Here is an 18,518-nt window from a genome sequence, read left to right on the forward strand (position 1 = left end):
ATTAATCAAATCATGTTTATCAATGAGTAAATTTAAATCTTTCACGTTTCATTTATATAATTGAAAAAGTGTTAAGAGTGGTGTTCTTGTCGGTTGACCTTGTTGTCGGTTGACTCTACGAACAGATTGTGACTTCGTCTGTCTCTGTTGGGATTTTCTCTTTCCTTTGAATGTTGGAACGCGGCTCCATTTGAAACAGAGGAGGTCATACCTGTTGATTGCACTTTGATGATCAAGTCAGTACAAGGCTTATAGAAACAATGAGTAAGTAAACAAGTAGTTTCAGTCTTAGAAACGGTGTACCTTTATCAGGAATCTTAAGTTTATTTTATAGACTACTTTTCGGTTACCTCCTGTAACAACCCTTCTTTCACGAAAACCTTATCTCGAGCGAAAGTAGGTTTGATGGGAGGAGTATGTTACAATGCACACAATCTTAGTACCACAACCGCACATAATCTTTCCACATTTGAAATGCATAATCTTAACAGCATGGCCGCCAGGGTACCAACTTATGTTTCAGCATTAGGGACCATCTGTCCACGATAGGCGTACAAGCCTTTTACGTATCATGCATGCAGCTTATCCCCAAAACACTAGCTTTCTTGGGCTTATGCATTCTAGAGAATATTTTACTTGTGCTAAACCTGAATGTACTAAACACACCACTCGCACTTTTTTGCTTACCAAGCCTTATACACGTTGAGTATATGAATGAACCTCAACGCATTCATACATGAGGTCTACTTATGTGGCCCATTAACTCGACCAGATCACCGAGTTGACCTGCTTAACACAGGTACCGATGTTGGATCACCGAACATTGAGTTCAGCACTCTGATCGAGTACAAGTGGACATATAGACATGAGATCTTTCTTCTTACCGGGATTCATCACTGTTATTTTTTTTTTCTTCTAGCAGGTGGGTTTGGTTTCATGATCACAAATCAGAGGCAGTGGGATCAGAATATGTACTTGGATTTAAGATAAATTAACAACTAAAACACACCCTGAGTCCTCTTATCCCTGCCAACTCAGAGGAAAAATTTTCATTGTTGCTAACCGTGCAAGACATTGACCTACTGAGTCCAATCACCACCCACTAATTCCAAGTTAGTGAACAAATACAGAAAAGAAAAAATTGCCTTAAAGGCAAACCCAGTGTCCACTTCAACTCTCACACGTGTCAAGCAGAATAACACGTACCACCATGAAAACCCACATAACTGTTATGGAAACTACTTTAACTGCTACCAAACCAAAACAAGTGCAATCAATTTCTCTTTAGTTGTCTACTAGAAATTCCCATGTTATAAATCAAACATTATTCATAATAATCTTATCTTTCTCGAATAATATTTATAACAAGTCTTATCAGACTCGAACAAAATAGTGTCCAGTGTACAGGAGAGCACAATCTTCTCCCACAATCTCGCTCTTTTTGTCCAAAAACTAATCATCACTGCCCAGATCTCCTTCTTCCACTTATTTCCCTGTCGTCAAGTGGGAAGAGTCCACTCTCCAACAATGAATGTTTGAAATGGAAATTTTCATGACCAAAGTATTCTTTAGGGTGTAATTTGGTTTGGAATTTTCCTGGACATGAAAACAAGACCTTTCATTTCCCAAGGTTGATTTATTTGGATTGAATGGGAACAAGGAGCCTCTTTATGGCTAAGACCCACATTGATTCCATCAACCTACGAGTTGTGAATGATTTTGTTTGTGTGAACATGATGTGGGCCTTTTGTTCTCTGCGGGTGTTCCTTTGCAATTATGTGCTCTATGCTTTGGGATTGGTGCTCGGATATATCTTCAGGTTTGGCTAACTTTTATTGTTATTTTGAAGTATTTTATGGGATGAGCAAATGAGTATGAGTACTTTTTTTTCACTTCAGGTTTCTTCATCTGGGAGATGCAAAAGATGACGCTGTTGTTCAGAAACTACCACATGTTGAGAGGAACCAGTATTCTGATTCTGAGATTGATGGGTTCCGAGAGGAGCTGGCAAGTTTTCTGTTTTGGAGTGATGATTTTCATCAAGAGACATGGAGAGAAACAGAGTGCTCCACCTTTTTCATGGAGGTTGCTCCTGAAAGTGAGAGAAGAGGTGGAAAAACTGAGAACTCTGTTTTTTCCACGGAGATTGCTCGTGAAAGTGAGAAAAAAGATGGAGAAAATAAGTGCTCGGTTTTCGTGGACACCCACTGTGATGTTCATGAAGATGGGATGAAAACAGAGGTGTCCGCGGAGAGCTTTGTTTCAAAAGAAATTGAGTTTGACATTGGTGAAGATGGTATGAGTAAGGGAATAGAAGAAGAGGGTTATATTATTATGAAAATTAGCTCCCTCGACTCTGTTATTCATGAAGATAGCACGGAAACTAAAAGAGAAACAGAGGAGTTTGTTTCCCTGGAGACTAACTTAGATGTTCATCAAAATGTTGAAAAGGTTGGTGATGATGAATTCGAGATCTCTGTTTCCATAGAGTATAGCACTGATATCGATCAAGAAAGTGTGGAGAGAGAAGAGAAAATAGAAAAACCTTCGTATGGGGAGATTGACCCTGTTGTTCATGAAGAAGTGATGGAAATTGGTGGAAATGAAACAAGGAATGATGTTTTAAAGGAGAATGTCTCTGAAGAAACTGTAAGTGGCGATGGGAAGAAAAAAGAAGAAAATGAGGGCTCTGTTTTCAAGGAACAAGAGTCTAATGCTCATGGTGATGATACAGAGAGAGAAGAAAGAGAAGAAGAAGCATATGGGTCTGTGTCTTTGAAGGATAACTCTGTAACAACCACAAGCAAGTGCGAGTACTTATCAGGAAAAGATATAAGTGGGTTCATGGAGGAACCAACATTGTTGAGGTTCAGTTTTCGAGAATTTTACATGGGTCCAGATGTTTTAACCGTTTCTGACAATGCATATGCCAGCACCGAAATTATTGCCGACAAGGAATTTTCGGAGTTTGGTTCAGAGGAAGACCCTGTATCTCAAGTAAAGACAGAGAACTCTGCTCAAGATCAGGTTTCAGCCTCTTCCACCCATATTCCACTTCACTTTGAGAGTGAAATGTTTGGTGGATCCGATTCATCTGATGAAGATTATTTTCTTTACAATGAAAACTCGCTCACTTCAGATTCAGAGTCAGAGTCGTCAAGCTCAAGTGGTGTAATCTGGGGTAACAGCAACAAAATTGATGATTCAATTGTGTACCAGTTTCTGGGTGGTAAAAATGGTGGTGAAGGGTTTGAACCTGAGATTCTGAAGCTGATAATGAGAGAGGAAAGGGAGGGAGATGCGGAGGCAAAGCAATCTTCATTTGATGAAAAGATTTCAGAATTTAGTGCTCAAGGCATTTATTCGGAAGATGGGTATGTGGAAATGGAACCCTGCATGAAGGGTTTGAAACCCTTCAACGCACATGGTTTTGGTGGTAAAGACTCTGCCAAAGTTGTGGTCAAAGATAAAAAAGAAGAGGTATTCAGGAATGAGTTGGAGAAAGGTGAAGAAACTAAGTGGGAGGATGAATTGAGTAACTCAGAATCCGATGAGGGCGACCTTGAATGGGAGCATGATGATTTGGTGGAACAACTGAGATTGGAATTGAAAAATTCAAGACAAGGAGGACTTGCCACAATTTTAGAAGAAGAGGAGGAGGTAGATGAAGAGGAAGAGGTGGTGGTGGAGGAGAAGGAGGAAAGAGTATCCTCAAGAGGTGTTGAAGATCCAAAGCCAATGGAATTTGAAGAGAAGCTTGAATACAAGGATCAAATGGATGAAATTCTAAAGGTTTACAAGAGCTATGAAGAGAAGATGAAGAAACTTGATATCTTGAATTACCAGACCATGCATGCATTAGGTGAGAACTAAATTAACTTCTTCTATGTTAAACTCTTGCTGTAGAACATTTCAGATTTGAACAATTTCAATGTTTTTAGTAAATTTTGAATCAGGTATGATAAAAATAAAAAACATGAAGTCTTGAGTCTTAAATCTTCAATCTTCAACTGATGATCCCTTGTGCCCAATTAGAACTTCTATTTCCAAGACTGCATATTGTAGTTTGTTCTTGGCCATTTTTATAATCTTTTATGATTACATAATTTTTTCATGAATTTTGGTCACAATCAATCAGCGGGAAGAAATTTTTGAAGAAGGCTCCTGGATACAATCATGACATGGTGGGCCATTGCATATCTTGACCCCATCATATTTGCTAATTATGCGCGCATAAAGCTACTCTGTCTTGTTTATTTTTCAATAATAAAGCCAGAGATAGTGAGAAGTCGGCATCATAAATTTCAATTCCATTCCCTACCAATCTTTTCTCTACTTTCCCTAGATGTCCACTTTATACATTAAAATATAAGCGAATGAGATTGATTCTCCTTCTTCTACTGTACAAAGCATTCAATAAAGTTGAGGGAACCTTCAATATTACTTTTAGAGTTTTGACTATGTTTGAAACTTTTGTTTAGTTAATGCTTTCTAATATTATACTCTAAGCAAAGAAAACTTGTTTATTTAGCAATGATCATGTTTGCATCTGCACTGATTAATTTTCTTTGTCATCAATTGCAGGTCTTCTTCAACTAAAAGACCCTCTCAAATTAATTTCAATACCAAAATCCACCATCCATGGTGCAAAGCCTGTAATCTCTCAGAACTTGTGGCCACGCAAAGCATCAAAGAACTCATCCGACCCATTGATAAAGTTGGTGCATGAACTGCATAGAGATTTGGAATTGGTATATGTTGGGCAGGTTTGCCTCTCTTGGGAAATCCTGTGTTGGCAACACAAGAAAGCCCTTGAGTTACAGCATTATGATTCACAAGGGTCTCATAGCCATAGGTATAATCATGTTGCTGGTGAGTTTCAACTTTTTCAAGTACTAGTTCAAAGATTCATAGAGAATGAACCATTCCAAGGCCCTAGGCTACAGAACTATGTCAAGAATCGATGCGTGATTCGCAACTTGCTCCATGTTCCAGGCATTAAAGGTGAGCAAAATGAAGCATTATTTCATTCCTTCAAAAGGTGCCACCTTGAGTGAGATGCTTAGTTTCTGTTGTTATTGTTTTGCAGAAGATGGTAAAGGAGATGGGGAAGAGGATGCTGCTATTGCAAGTGGAAGGTTGGCAGAGATCATCAAGGAATCAATGCGGGTGTTCTGGGAATTTGTTCGGGCAGATAAAGATTATGGGAATGTTATCTTTAAAGCTTCTCAGCACCACAGAGTTTATCTTAAAGACCCTATGATTCCTGGTCTTATGGTGGACACTAAAGCACAACTACAGAAAGTATGTTCTTTAGTAACTAAATCTCATCTTAGTCCTTAACCTTAATAGAAGAAACTAATTTCTTTTTCTCAAGTATAGCCTGTGTTTATGTTAGATGTTCAAATGTACTTATATCTTGGAAGCAACACTTTTTTTGTTCTTCATTTGGTGCATTAAGATTAGCATAAATATTTTTCAATCTTTATCCAAACATAGCCTAAGACACACTAAAATCATGTTTTAGTAGTGTGAAAATTAAAATGTATAGAGGGACTAAGGTGAGAATTTAATCAAGTGTTCTCATTTGCTTACAATGCTGGGTTATATGTTGCAGAAGGAGAGAAGGCTGAAGGACATAGTGAGAACCGGGAATTGCATAGTGAAGAAGTTCCAAAAGCATCATGAAGATGAACTTGATCATGAGCAATTGGTTGCTCAGGTGGGGTTGAGATTGATTTCAAGGGTGTTAAACATGTCCAGATTGAAAAAAGAACAGCTAATATGGTGTAATGAGAAGTTACACAGAATCAAGTTTTTGAGCAGGAAGATTGTCCAGGTGGAACCTTCCTTCATGCTTTTTCCATGTTGACTCCAATCAATTTGTTCTAAATTGTAGAGGAAGAAAAAATGGTAGAGGAATAGAGATAGGGATACCTTTTCACAGAAAATGATATCCTATATTACACAGAAATTGGGACATACATTCTCAGTGTATATATGTATACATAAGCTTGATGCTTATACATCATGGTAATATAATAAATGGCAAGCTTGGTTATTTCAGACTGTGTGATCTTTCTAAGTTCTTTTTCTATTTTATGTCCTAAATTTTGTATTTAACATAAAAATATCTATTCAAAATCCTCTCATAAATTTAAATTTCTCTCTTATATTTTTATTCTGTCAAGGAATAGAAGGGTCATCTCAAATCTTTCATCAAAGATATTGTCTATAATTGAAGTTATTTTACCTGGCATTTATACGCTAGAAAAACATTTTTTTATTTTAAAAAAAAAATTAAAAAAAAATAGGGATACTTTTATTATTACTTTATAATAGGGGAGTGGGTCAATCCGCCCCGTATAGGCCCGCCCCGCACTTGACTCGCCTCGCAAAGTTAGTGCGGACTAGAATTTTCGTCTCGCTCCGCATAAGAGCTGACCCGCGTTCATTTTTTTATTTTTTATTTTTTTTAAATTGAATATTATTTTTTTACTTTATGCTCTTAAAAAATTGTCAAATTGAACTTATATATTTATAATAATATACTATTAAACTAGATCAATTTCTCAATTTATGCTTTTTTTAATATTAATACATATATAATGCATAATTTATAAGAAAATATATAATAAATCACTTAAATAAAATATACTATTTAATATATTTTACTTTAAAAAAAATAACCTCATAAAAATTAGCATGATTAAGTTTTATAAAAATATAAACATTTTTAAAATGTTATAATAAATTATAAACCATAATTTATTTTATTAGAATAGATTTTATAGAATCTTTGCCAGTTAAATATTATTTTTCTATAATTATTACATTTAATAAAAAAGTTGTAAATTGTAAACTAGTTAGTTTTATTGTTTGTATTACTATTATAATTACGAATTCGCATTTTTTACTTTTATTGTTATAGCACATGTGACACCATTAAGTAATAAACCAAAAATTCATTATCAATTTAATCAACATTAAACATAAAAAATATTATATACAAAAGAAGAAAATATAATGAAATATGCTTCTCTTTTCTTTGCTTTGGACCCGTAGAAAGACTTAATCAAATCGTTCTTATCATTTACCACCACCATCAACCACATTCCTTCATATCCTCCATCACCACCACCCCCCTTATTCTTAACCCTCCCAATCAAATCCCAAAAGGAAGCATTTTTTTCTATTCACAAACAAAACTACTAACATTTCCCTACACTCTCCAGTGGATGTAGAAGCGCATGCAACTTTTTTTCAAGGATGCAACACGCACCGAATCTAGATTACACACTTTTAACAATGTTCCTTTGCATTGGAACCTTGCGCTTGGGGGTAAGCCCAAATATGATAGGAACACGCACGGGAAATAGTGTCTTGGGGTTCAGTGTCTTCCTTTTTTTACGTTCTTCCTCTTTCTAAGTTCTTCTAACTGAGTTTCTCCATGTTTGAAGATTGTGAATAAGTAAATCAGATTGAAAGTAACTTTTTCCATAAAACGAAATGAGAATATATTTTAGTCACTGATCTATATGATTTTATTTAAATCCATAAAATTGTTTCTAGAAAACGTCTTATGATCAAGGACTTTCATCACTTACCCTTTGCCTCCTCTTGTTGAGTCCTTCTTATACCTCTAGTCACATGTTTCATTCACAATTTCATAAGAAAAATGTTAAATTAGTGTTTCACAAATTGAAATGGACATAAAGAGAATTATTGATTGTTGTGATGGTGTGATAGAGGTCCCTTGGATTCGAGGTCAAGGGAAGAAACCTCCAGAAAACATATAAGAGAGAAGATAGGAAATAATTCTTTTCTTATATTCATTCCTTTCACCATAGTAGTATTTAAACAAATTATCTAACGCCAATCATTGGCAACCCGCAATACTAGGAAACAGCAAAACAGAATTGGATTGCGTATCTACCCCTATGACTCAGCAGAAAAACAGAATTGTATATGACTTAGCATTATTCTCCTTCACATATAGTCACTTAGGTAAGTGGCTTTTCGGGTCATCCTAATGGGTATGGACGAGTGGGCCTTTGCATTCCTATCATCACCCTCCTCTAGGAGAACCACCTTGTCCTCAAGGTGAAACTTGTGTTGAAGATCATCCCATTTTTCCCAGCTTGTGTCTTCCGGAGCCAAACCCAGCCATTGCACCAATACTAAGAGAGAAGGTGGCGAAGTAGAAGTGTCCCATTTGCGGTCCAAAATAGTCAAAGGTTGAACCATAAGATGGTTATCGTGGGTATCCGGTGGTAATGGATCAGTATTGTGAATGAGAGGACCTTTGTGAAGTTTCAGCAAAGAGCAATGAAACACGGGGTGTATCTTTGAACCAGAGGGTAAATTCAAACGATAAGCAACTGCCCCAATCTGTTCTATGATTTGAAAAGGACCATAAAACCTTTTAGATAATTTATGATATGTCAAATTAGAAATAGAACTCTGGCGCTAAGGCTGCAATTTGACATAAACCCAGTCTTCTATATTATATGATATATCTCTCCTTTTGCTATCAGCTTGTAGTTTCATGGCAACTTGAACCTTGAGCAAACGGTTCCTTAATTTGAGCAACAGTTCTTGTCTAGAAGCCAACAAATTGTCAACAGCTTCAATGGAAGATGAACCAAGCAAATAGTGGGGTATGGATGGAGGACTTTTGCCATACATAAGCTCGAAAGGTGTGACTCCAGTAGAGGAATGGACAACAGTATTGTAAGACCATTCTGCTAGAGAAAGAAATTTGTTCCAGCTGGAAGGTTTAGCAGAAACAAAGGAACACAAATACTACTCAAGTACTCGATTAAGGACCTCCGTTTGACCATCAGTTTCAGGATGGTATGAGGTGCTCATGCGCAATTTTGTGCCACATACTTTAAACAACTCTTGCCAGAATTGAATGATGAAAATGGGGTCACGATCTGAGACTAGGCTACGAGGGAAGCCATGGTGTTTGCAAACCAAGTCCAAAAAAACAGAAGCCACCTTGAAAGCCCCATACTTTGGGGGAAGTGCGCCAAAGTGAGCACCCTTAGAAAAAGGATCCACCACAACAATAATAATAATATGGCCCTGGGATGGTGGTAGGTCAGAGATAAAATCCAAGGAAAGGTCTTCCCAAATGGTTGTTGGGATTGGCAGTGGCTGAAGTACGCCTGCCGGTTTCTTGGTCTCATACTTGACTTGTTGGCAAATGCTACAATGAGAAATGAAGTGCTGGACATCCTTGCGCATGTCGGTCCAGTAAAAACTTTCTTGCAACCTATGTAAGGACTTTGCTACCCCCATATGGCCTCCCAAAGGAGTCTTATGGTATTCCTCCACCAGTAGCTGTTTAAAGTGATTAGTATGGTCGAGCCAGATCTTTCCTTTGAAGAAAATGAGACCATTCTGAATTTTATAATCTGTAAAAGAGGCGGGGTTGTGTTGTATTTGTGTGACTAATTTCTAAAAATCGGGGCTATCAATTAAGGACTTGCGCAGGTCCTCCAAGAAGGTGAAGTTGGGCATGGAAAGCACGAAAAATTGACCTTCATTGTGCTTAGAGATGCAAGATAAGGCATCTGTGACAATATTGCTTTTCCCCACTTTATATTGGATGGAATAATCGTAGCCCAGAAGTTTGGAGAGATAAACTTGTTGCTCAGGTGTTTAGATTACTTGATACATCAATTCCTTCAAGCTCTTATGATCTGTTAGAATGACAAATGGGTGACCCAACAAATATTGGCGCCACTTGCGCACAACCGTGGTGATTGCATGCAGCTCCCTAACATATGTAGAAGCTCGTTGTAATCTAGGACAAAAAGGTTTTCTAAAGAAAGCAATGGGATGTGAATGTTGCATGAGAACAACCTCCATGGCCAGGCCTGATGCATCGGTTTCCAAAACAAAGGGGACAGTGAAGTCAGGAAGAATAAGAACCGGGGCCTCTGTGATAGCCTTCTTGAGGTGTTCAAATGCTAGTTGTGCATTCAGATTCCACTGAAAACAATCCATGTGCAGGAAATCAGTTAGAGGTGAAGCAATAGCTTCATATCCCTTGATAAATTTGTGGTAAAAACCTGTGAGTCCAAGAAATCCTCGCAAGGACTTAATGGTGGTGGGAACGGGTCAATCCAACATGGCCTGTATTTTTTATGGCTCAGGTGCCACGCCCTTTTGGGACATTATGTGGCCGAGATACTCCAATTGATGTTTACCAAAGAGGCACTTAGAATCTTTGAGAAAGAATTGTCCATCTCGCAGTGCCTGAAAAACACACTCCAAGTGGGAAAGATGTGCTTCGAATGAGCTACTATATATAAGAATGTCATCGAAGAACACAGCTGCAAACTTGCGAAGGAATGGTTTGAGAAGCTCGTTCATGGTTGCCTGAAAAGTGGAAGGGGCATTACAAAGCCCAAATGGCATGACCCTATATTCATAGTGGCCTTGGTGGGTGCGGAAAGCTGTCTTAGGGATGTCGTGTTCATCCATAAGGATTTGGTGAAATCCTTGCCTCAAATCAAGTTTAGAAAACCAAGAGGCATTGGCCAATTCATCTAAATGTTCATCAATGGTAGACATTGGAAAGCGATCATTTATGGTGATCGAGTTTAAAGCCCGGTAGTCCACGCAAAAATGCCAACTCCCGTCCTTTTTCTTAACCAGCAAAACAGGGGAAGAAAATGGGTTGTGGTTGAGTTGAATCATACCTGAGGATAGCATTTCATCGACCTGTTGCTCTATTTCTACCTTTTGGAAGTGTGGGTAGCGATATGGTCGCACATTTACGGGGTTAGAATTGGGTAATAAGTGTATTTTGTGGGTAGTATTGTGGGACGGAGTGAGTTGAGTAGGTGTCTGAAAAATGATGTGGTATGCAGTCACGAGGGAGGCTATTTCTGGGATATGTTGGTGTGGGGTAGGGTCAATGTTTAGGGATTTGGTTTTAGTGATGGAAATGTGAAAAAATGCAGATGCGACATTGGTTTGAAGGAGTCGTTTGACCTGTAGTGCAGAGGCGTCCACAAGCTTGGTAGGAGCATCTGCATGAAATCGGACGAGCTTCCCGTGTTTGATAAATTGCATGGTCATTGTGTCATAATCAGTAATGATGGGACCCAAACGTTTGAGCCACTGAATCCCCAATACAATATCTGCACCATTAATAGGGAGTACATGCAAGTCCACATCAAAAGTGAAACCTTGAAAAGACACAGTAGTGTGAGGACACATGTGCAAACAATCGAGTATTGTTCCATTGCCTACCGTGACCTTTAGCCCGTGTGTAACTTTTGTGGGTAGTGCGAGGAATTTAGCTACCCGAGTTTGCACAAAGTTGTGCGTGCTACCACCATCGATGAGGATAGTAACGCGGGATTGACCAATCTGTCCATATAAACGAAATGCTTCAGGTGTCGAGGAACCCGAAAGAGCGTTGAAGCTGATTTGGGCGTCTATGTGGTCAAGGTATGGAGGGAGGGATTCGATGATGGGAGGGGGTGGGGGTCAAGATATTGTTCATCATCTTGACCGATTAATAGGAAGAAACGAGCCTTACAATTGTGGTTGGGCCAAATTTTTCGTCGCAATTAGAGCAAAGACCCTTCTCTCTACGACAACTCTTTCCTCTGGGCTCAACCTACGGAATTGGATTTTAGGTGGGGTAGGAAGCAGTGGGGTTGTGGTAGTGTTGGTGGTTGGGGATGGTGCAGGTGTAGTAAGTTTACCCTTGTAACCGCGACGACGATCCTCAATCTTGTCTTCGTGGAGTTTTGCCAGGGCCATGGCTTGAGGTAGAGACAAAGATTGTAAGGTTTGAACCTCTCTGCGAATGTCCGGTGAGAGTCCGGAGATGAAGCAACTAAGGAGGAACGAAGGAACGAGGCCAACAATGCGATTTGCCAAACGTTCAAACTCATTCAAATAATCATTGACAGTACCACGTTGAGTAAGTTTGAACAAGGCTCCTTTGGGGTCGTCATAGAACGATGACGCAAATCTAGTTTCGAGAGCTTAGAGCAAGCTAGGCCACGACATGATGAAGTCGTTGCGAAACATCCATTGAAACCAACTCAGAGCATGGCCATCCATGTAGAATGATGCCACTGTGATACGGTCCTCGTCGGGTGTCCCTTGGTAATCGAAGAATTGTGAGATTTTGAAGATCCATCCCATGGCATCATTACCATCAAAACGTGGAACCTCAAGCTTAATAAGTGGTTGATTGGTATAGGGTGGTGCTTTTTACGGCAAGTGCACCGCGTTTGTCAAAAGTAATAATTGTCCCTAAGGACGGATATCGATCCCACAAGGAACAGTGAATTATCGAGTACAATAATCGCTAAATATAAAAACAGAACAATTAAAAGAGTTTTGAATTAATTGTGTTGACACTGATCAATAAGAAAACAAACAAAGAATTAGTTGTTTCAATTGGAAAAATAAGGATTAGTTTCATCTCTCTCACTCTCAAGTATTTTGATTAGCATGTCAATATTAAGTTCTTTGATTGAAATTGATGCCCGTATAAAAATCATTTATATCGATTCCTCGCATATAAAATTCTTAAGAATGTCCCCTAACTATCGATCCCTCGCATAATTATAAGAACAACTTAGAACGAAGCTCAGACGTTTAATAGCAATTAACATTTCAAGTCTATTCCTAGCACTCAAATATGTTAAGTATTGTTGTTTAGGTCCGAACCCTAAAAATACCTCCTAGTCAGATTTAAGATTCTCAATTTGTCACGGAAAATTAAAAGTAAAACAACAATACCAATAATCAATCAAGAACTGAATATTAATATATAAAATATCACCTCAATACATAAGAGTTTGAGCAGATTACTCACAATCCCAAAGGGTAGAATTAGCCACGCATACTTCTATCACCTTCCATTCTCCCAATTGGGGTTACAATTCACTCTATGGTGTTTTCCTCTCAATCTGGCACCCTAAGGTTGAGCCTCTAGCCCTCTATTTATCCTAGTTTTCTAGGGTTAGGTTGTTTATTGTGTCGTGCTAACGGGCTAAATGATAAAACATAAAAAAAGGCCCAATCTTCCTATGCATCTTTTTCCATTCTGGGACCTTCTATCTTTATCTTTTTAGCTCAAATCATTCATCTTTAATCCAAATCTCCAATCTTCCTTAGAAATCTGCAATTAACACCAAATTTGGGAATAAAATACTCTTATTCAAATAAAGATCATAAAAAATGTAAAAAGGTATAAATTCATAAATTAGGGATTATTTTATATGTAAATTAGCAATAAATCCTCATAAGTGCCTATATTTTAATATGAAATATTACTGAAATTAGACACTTATCAGTGGTGGTGGTGGGTGGGGAGGGGGGTTGGGTGGGTTGAATGTGGTGCTAAGAGAGTTCAGTTGTTCGAGAATGGAATCAATTTTGAGGGAAAGTTCATGTTGGTTAGAGGTGAGGGTGGTTTGATTTTGGGTGAGACGAAGAACGACCTCTTCCAGGCGGTCGGAGGTGACTTTGGAGCGTGTATTGTGTTCGATCATGGTGGTGAGATGGCAAGTCAGACCAATTGATAGACCTAGGGTCACTCCCTTGGATTCGAGGTCAAGGGAAGAAACCTCCAGAAAACATATAAGAGAGAGAAGATAGGAAATAATTATTTTCTTATATTCATTACTTTCATCATAGTAGTATTTAAACAAATTATTTAACGCCAATCATTAGCAACCCGCAATACTAGGAAACAACAAAACAAAATTGGATTGCGTATCTACCCCTATGATTCAGCAGAAAAACAGAATTGTATATGACTCAGCATAATTCTCTTCACACATAGTCACTTAGGTAAGTGGGTTTTCGGGTCATTCTAATGGGTCTAGACGAGTGGGCCTCTGCATTCCTATCATGGTGCCCGCAACCCCTTTTGTTAACTCATTCCCCTCCATCTAGTCACAAACTTTAATTACAATTTCATAATACAAAGGTCAAATTAGGGTTCCACAAAGATTAATCAAAACATAGAAAGAGAAAAATAATTGAGAATGAAAATATGCTTTTACATGAAAAAGGAAAAGAAAATGGAAAGTAAGGATTAACGAAAATGGAAAGTAAGGTAAAAAAAAGAAAGTGAAAAGTAAAGTGGGTATGTGGGTTTATGGTAGTGAAGATATTCAAATCCAATAAAGAGATTAAAGACGACTTTTTAAATCAATTTGAAAACTATTCTTACATACATATTTTCATAAAATATTTTAAATAAAATTTTGTTTCTAATTTTTACCTAACATATTTAAAAATTTTGTTTCGAAATTTGAAATGTAAGACTTTAGGGTTTTAAAATTTGAAAAAATTAAAATTTAAAAATTTTGAAAATATAAAAAAATAAAAAATATACCATGTTCCTAAAAATAAAATAAAATAAAATAAAATATTAATATAAGGATAAAATAGAAAAAATAATTTAAAGAAAAAAATTACTTAATATTATTATATAACTATAATAGATTAAATATTTTCCCTTTTTAACATAGAAGATAACATTCATCTAAGGGTGAGGAATTAACGTCTCTTTATAGCCGTTAGATATAGGGCATCAAAACAAAAGTCCATACTCCCCTCTTATAGCTGTTTGCGGCGCATCTTCTTCTTTCTTGCTAAAACCCTAACAAAACAGACGCAGGAGCATAGCGTGATCGAAGGAAGATGGTGCAGCGTCTCACCTATCGCAAGCGGCACAGTTATGCCACAAAGTCCAACCAGCACAGGGTTGTCAAGACCCCTGGTAATTCATCCATTCCGAACATTTCATTCTTTCATTATGCTATTCATCCAAACATTCTACTTCCGATTTCAATTCTACTCTAATGCTTCTACGTTCGCTGTTCTGGATATAATGCAGGTGGGAAACTCGTTTATCAGACCACCAAGAAGAGGGCTAGCGGACCTAAGTGCCCCGTCACTGGCAAGAGGATTCAGGGGGTGTGCTTTCTGTTACACTTTCAATTCTTTTTTTTTTTGGTGTTGTGTAATTTTCAAGGTTCTTTTATTTACTTATTTTGTTTGACGCTTTATTCTCTCTCCATATGTTACTTTGGACTAGTATGATTAATTGCCTTATGTTGTGTGTATAATGGGACGAGCATCAGTGCGTGTGGGAGAAGGGTTGTGATCGTAGTTTGGATTTTGATTTTTGTGTAATTGACATGCGATAGCCTCAGCTTTTTGGTTATTATAATGTGATAGGCATTCAATGTGTGCACAGAGTTGTTCTTTCTTGCTTTAAATTTTGTTTATATTAGAGCTTTATGTTTAGTATGTTTTACCTTCCAAGCTTGTGAACAGGGTTATGAATGTTTAGGGTGTTTGAAATCTTCTAAGATTGGCGTGCATAGGTAAGTGGGGATAAGCTAAAACATACCTTATAAATATAGAGTATCTAGTTTGTGATTTAATATTTTATTTTTGTAATTTTGGTTGATGAAATGAGGAATGATGTGTTGTTTAGTCTCAGTTTGGTTTGTTGCCATTCAGTGGATTATCTGATACAGATTGGTTTGTACGATGTATGATTTCCTTTGGCGATTGTTCTATTTAAGTCTTTATAAGCTTCATTAGATTCGATTACCAGACGTTTTTTGTATTATAGAGGCATATTATGTTTCTTGTGTTTAGATTTAATAGAATAACTTTTTTAACTCTGTTTTTGGTCTGATAACTGCAGATTCCACATTTGAGGCCTGCAGAATACAAAAGGTCAAGGTTACCTAGAAACCGCAGGACTGTAAACCGTGCATATGGTGGAGTTTTGTCTGGAAGTGCTGTCAGGGAGAGGTTTGTCGTACTTAACATCTGTTATAATTAGAAGAACTTTTTGTGATTTAATGGTTTGGTCTAAGTTTTTAACTTCTCTGATTTTACAGGATTATCCGAGCTTTCTTAGTTGAGGAGCAGAAGATTGTGAAGAAGGTCTTGAAGATCCAGAAGACCAAGGAAAAGCAGGCCTTGAAAGGTTAAATTTGGACAGCAAAATGAGATACATCTTTTTGGAGGAGGATTGTTAGGTTTGAGTGTGGTTATAGTAAATCACAAATTTTATTAGAGTTGTTATGTTAATCATGCTTCTATTATTTGGTTTGTCTTGGACTCATTCTAGTGCAATTGTTAACTTTGTCAATGCCATTCTGATAACAGTTTTTTTTTGTCTCAGAATTTATTTTGATGTTTCTGTTTACTATGTTTCTACAGTAGGACTTTGATATTCTACTCGTATTGTGATACATCTCAATTTGGACTATTTGTTTGTTTCGATTATGTGCTAGTGCATAGCAAAACCGGTTAAAAGTGGATGCAGAAGCAGAAATGAGTATCATTTTTTGGTATATTTTAATGAGTAAACAGTTTAGACAGTCATAGGCGAAGGTCTCCTCAGATTGTGAGTAACATTTTAGCTTCTGCTAGCTCTGGCACAAGATGAAGGGAAAAAAAGACTGCAAAACTATGTTATAATCAGCCGAAGAAACTTAATGATGTTACCAGAAGTTTACTTTCATGACCAAATAAAATTTTTCGCTTGATTGACAAATGTAAATGAACATGAACTAAAATTACATGCATAATAAAGATATATTTATTCTACATTATATAATATTTTTATTATAATAGTGTCATTTTAGTTAAAAAAAATATTTTAAGTATTTTTAAGAAATACTTGCTTGTTTTTTAAATGATAAATTTAGTGAGTTTTGTTCATGTAATTTAAAAGAGCAAATCAGAAATTTAAATAAATTATGATAAATATTTTAAATTATGTTTTTCTTAAATCTCGGTAAAGTGTAGGTAATATTTAAAATAGTTGAAAATAATAAATAAAGTAATTATTAATGTATAAATTGTTTATGACATTAGTCAAAATTATTGACGTAATTTATTAAAAAAATACTAATTTAAAATTTATTTAAACGTGTAATTAAAAGTGAAAAAAAAAATTGGTACAATTTAAATTAATTTGACGTTGGAGAAGAGTGATTTATATACACAATTATCATGAGTATGACCTTAGCAAAATACACTTTATTTTTACTTATTTGAAACTATTCCTCTACTTCATTATGAATGGAAAGTTGCAGTTACTCTACTAGTGTGTTATGAGAGAAAATAGAGTAATTATTTTATATAGAAAATTTGAAATACTTTACGATAAAGGAATTTTAAAAGAAATTTAAATTCAAATTTTATGAGTGAATGGATTACTTAAAAGTAGATAATTTCAAATTTCATTTAAAAAATAAATATTTGAAATTCTTCATATTTCTAAACTTGTTTCCTTAGTTCGATTTTGATTCAAAAGTTCTCAACGTCACTAAAATAGAAACAGTATTTATAATTATTTTTGAATGAATGTTGATTAGGATTTTTTTTATTGACGTTGATAAGAATTATTTTTTATTTCAATTGTTATAATTATTTTTGTTGTTATAGACCACATTATTTCTTACTTGATATTAAATAAGACCTTATTAGTCTCTCTAAAGAAAATTGTTAGATTTTTTCGATCAACGTCTATTATAATTTTTTTAAAATGTATATAGTAATTTTTTTTATCATCAACATGAATATTATTTTTTCAATAATATTATTTTTTTCTTAAATCTTGATTGAGAATATTTTCAGCCTATTATTATTTAAGATTTTTTTGAGTTTTATATAATTTTCTGTATTTGGTAGTAATTGAAATACTTTATCCAATAAAAAGATTAAAATTCAATAAATTTAAATTATTTATTCAAATAAAACATTTAAAAAGCAAAACAATTTAGAATGATATTTATTTAAATTTCTTAAAATTTTGGAAGATTTCTTATTCAATGGAAAAGTGTATACTAATGGTATAGTGATTACTAAATGCATTTATTGTTAATGTTGTGAGTGAGAGTAATAGTTTAACGATGATAACATGACTTTTTTAGTACTTTTCCCAGTCTTTGCATAACTTGGTGAGACTCAGTTAAAAAGAAGAACTGATCACGTACACATTACTAAGGCATGAAGCCTCAATAACTTCGTGTGATTTTCAATATAAAATCAAGCAAACATATTAATGTTAATTTTACCTTTCTGCGTATTTTCTGCTCATCGATATTAAAAATATGACGTCTAGTGTGTATGAAGCCCACCTTCTCTTACAGCATAATTATTTTATATCATTTTCTGTATTTCGTAGTAATTGAAATACTTTATCCAATAAAAATATTAAAAATTCAAGTTATTTTATACTTTTGAATTGCTTCATTTAAGAAGTCTTTTAATTTTTAAATTGTGTAATTCAGAATTATTTTTTTTCATGAAAAAAAGTTTCTAAATTGAACAATTTAAAAATAACTTTTCATAAAGTTTTCAAATTGTATAATGTGATAGTCTATACTCTTATGAATCGCACAATTTGAAAGTTTCTTTTTCTTTCAAAAAGGTAATTTTTGAATTTTCCAATCTAAAATATTTTATTTCTTGAATTTATTCATAATAGG

The 18,518-nt window shown here is 35.6% G+C and overlaps 2 protein-coding genes across 2 annotated transcripts; both read left to right on the top strand.

Moving 5' to 3' along the window:
- The first annotated feature begins 1,231 nt into the window (after positions 1–1,231).
- On the top strand, positions 1,232–6,066 carry LOC137810756 (uncharacterized). Its single transcript, XM_068612175.1, has 5 exons — positions 1,232–1,819; positions 1,899–3,862; positions 4,585–5,004; positions 5,090–5,304; positions 5,618–6,066. The coding sequence occupies exons 1-5, from the start codon at positions 1,650–1,652 to the stop codon at positions 5,870–5,872; spliced, it is 3,024 nt and encodes a 1,007-aa protein (XP_068468276.1). The 5' UTR covers positions 1,232–1,649; the 3' UTR covers positions 5,873–6,066.
- An 8,477-nt stretch (positions 6,067–14,543) lies between these two features.
- On the top strand, positions 14,544–16,225 carry LOC137810759 (large ribosomal subunit protein eL34). The gene is made up of 4 exons (XM_068612178.1): positions 14,544–14,776; positions 14,894–14,973; positions 15,716–15,825; positions 15,915–16,225. Exons 1-4 carry the CDS (start codon positions 14,698–14,700, stop codon positions 16,006–16,008), a joined length of 363 nt encoding a protein of 120 aa, XP_068468279.1. The 5' UTR covers positions 14,544–14,697; the 3' UTR covers positions 16,009–16,225.
- The last annotated feature ends 2,293 nt before the right edge of the window (positions 16,226–18,518 follow it).

The sequence above is a fragment of the Phaseolus vulgaris genome, chromosome 2 (assembly GCF_051622355.1).
Source record: "Phaseolus vulgaris cultivar YP4 chromosome 2, ASM5162235v1, whole genome shotgun sequence".
Classification (NCBI taxonomy): Eukaryota; Viridiplantae; Streptophyta; class Magnoliopsida; order Fabales; family Fabaceae; genus Phaseolus; species Phaseolus vulgaris.

Coding starts and splice junctions, on each gene's coding strand:
- LOC137810756 (XM_068612175.1), top strand. CDS start 1,650: ATGGGAACAAGGAGCCTCTTTATGGCTAAGACCCACATTGATTCCATC. Junction 1,820..1,898: donor GTGCTCGGATATATCTTCAG/GTTTGGCTAACT, acceptor TTTTCACTTCAG/GTTTCTTCATCTGGGAGATG. Junction 5,005..5,089: donor CCATGTTCCAGGCATTAAAG/GTGAGCAAAATG, acceptor ATTGTTTTGCAG/AAGATGGTAAAGGAGATGGG.
- LOC137810759 (XM_068612178.1), top strand. CDS start 14,698: ATGGTGCAGCGTCTCACCTATCGCAAGCGGCACAGTTATGCCACAAAG. Junction 14,974..15,715: donor CTGGCAAGAGGATTCAGGGG/GTGTGCTTTCTG, acceptor TGATAACTGCAG/ATTCCACATTTGAGGCCTGC. Junction 15,826..15,914: donor GGAAGTGCTGTCAGGGAGAG/GTTTGTCGTACT, acceptor CTGATTTTACAG/GATTATCCGAGCTTTCTTAG.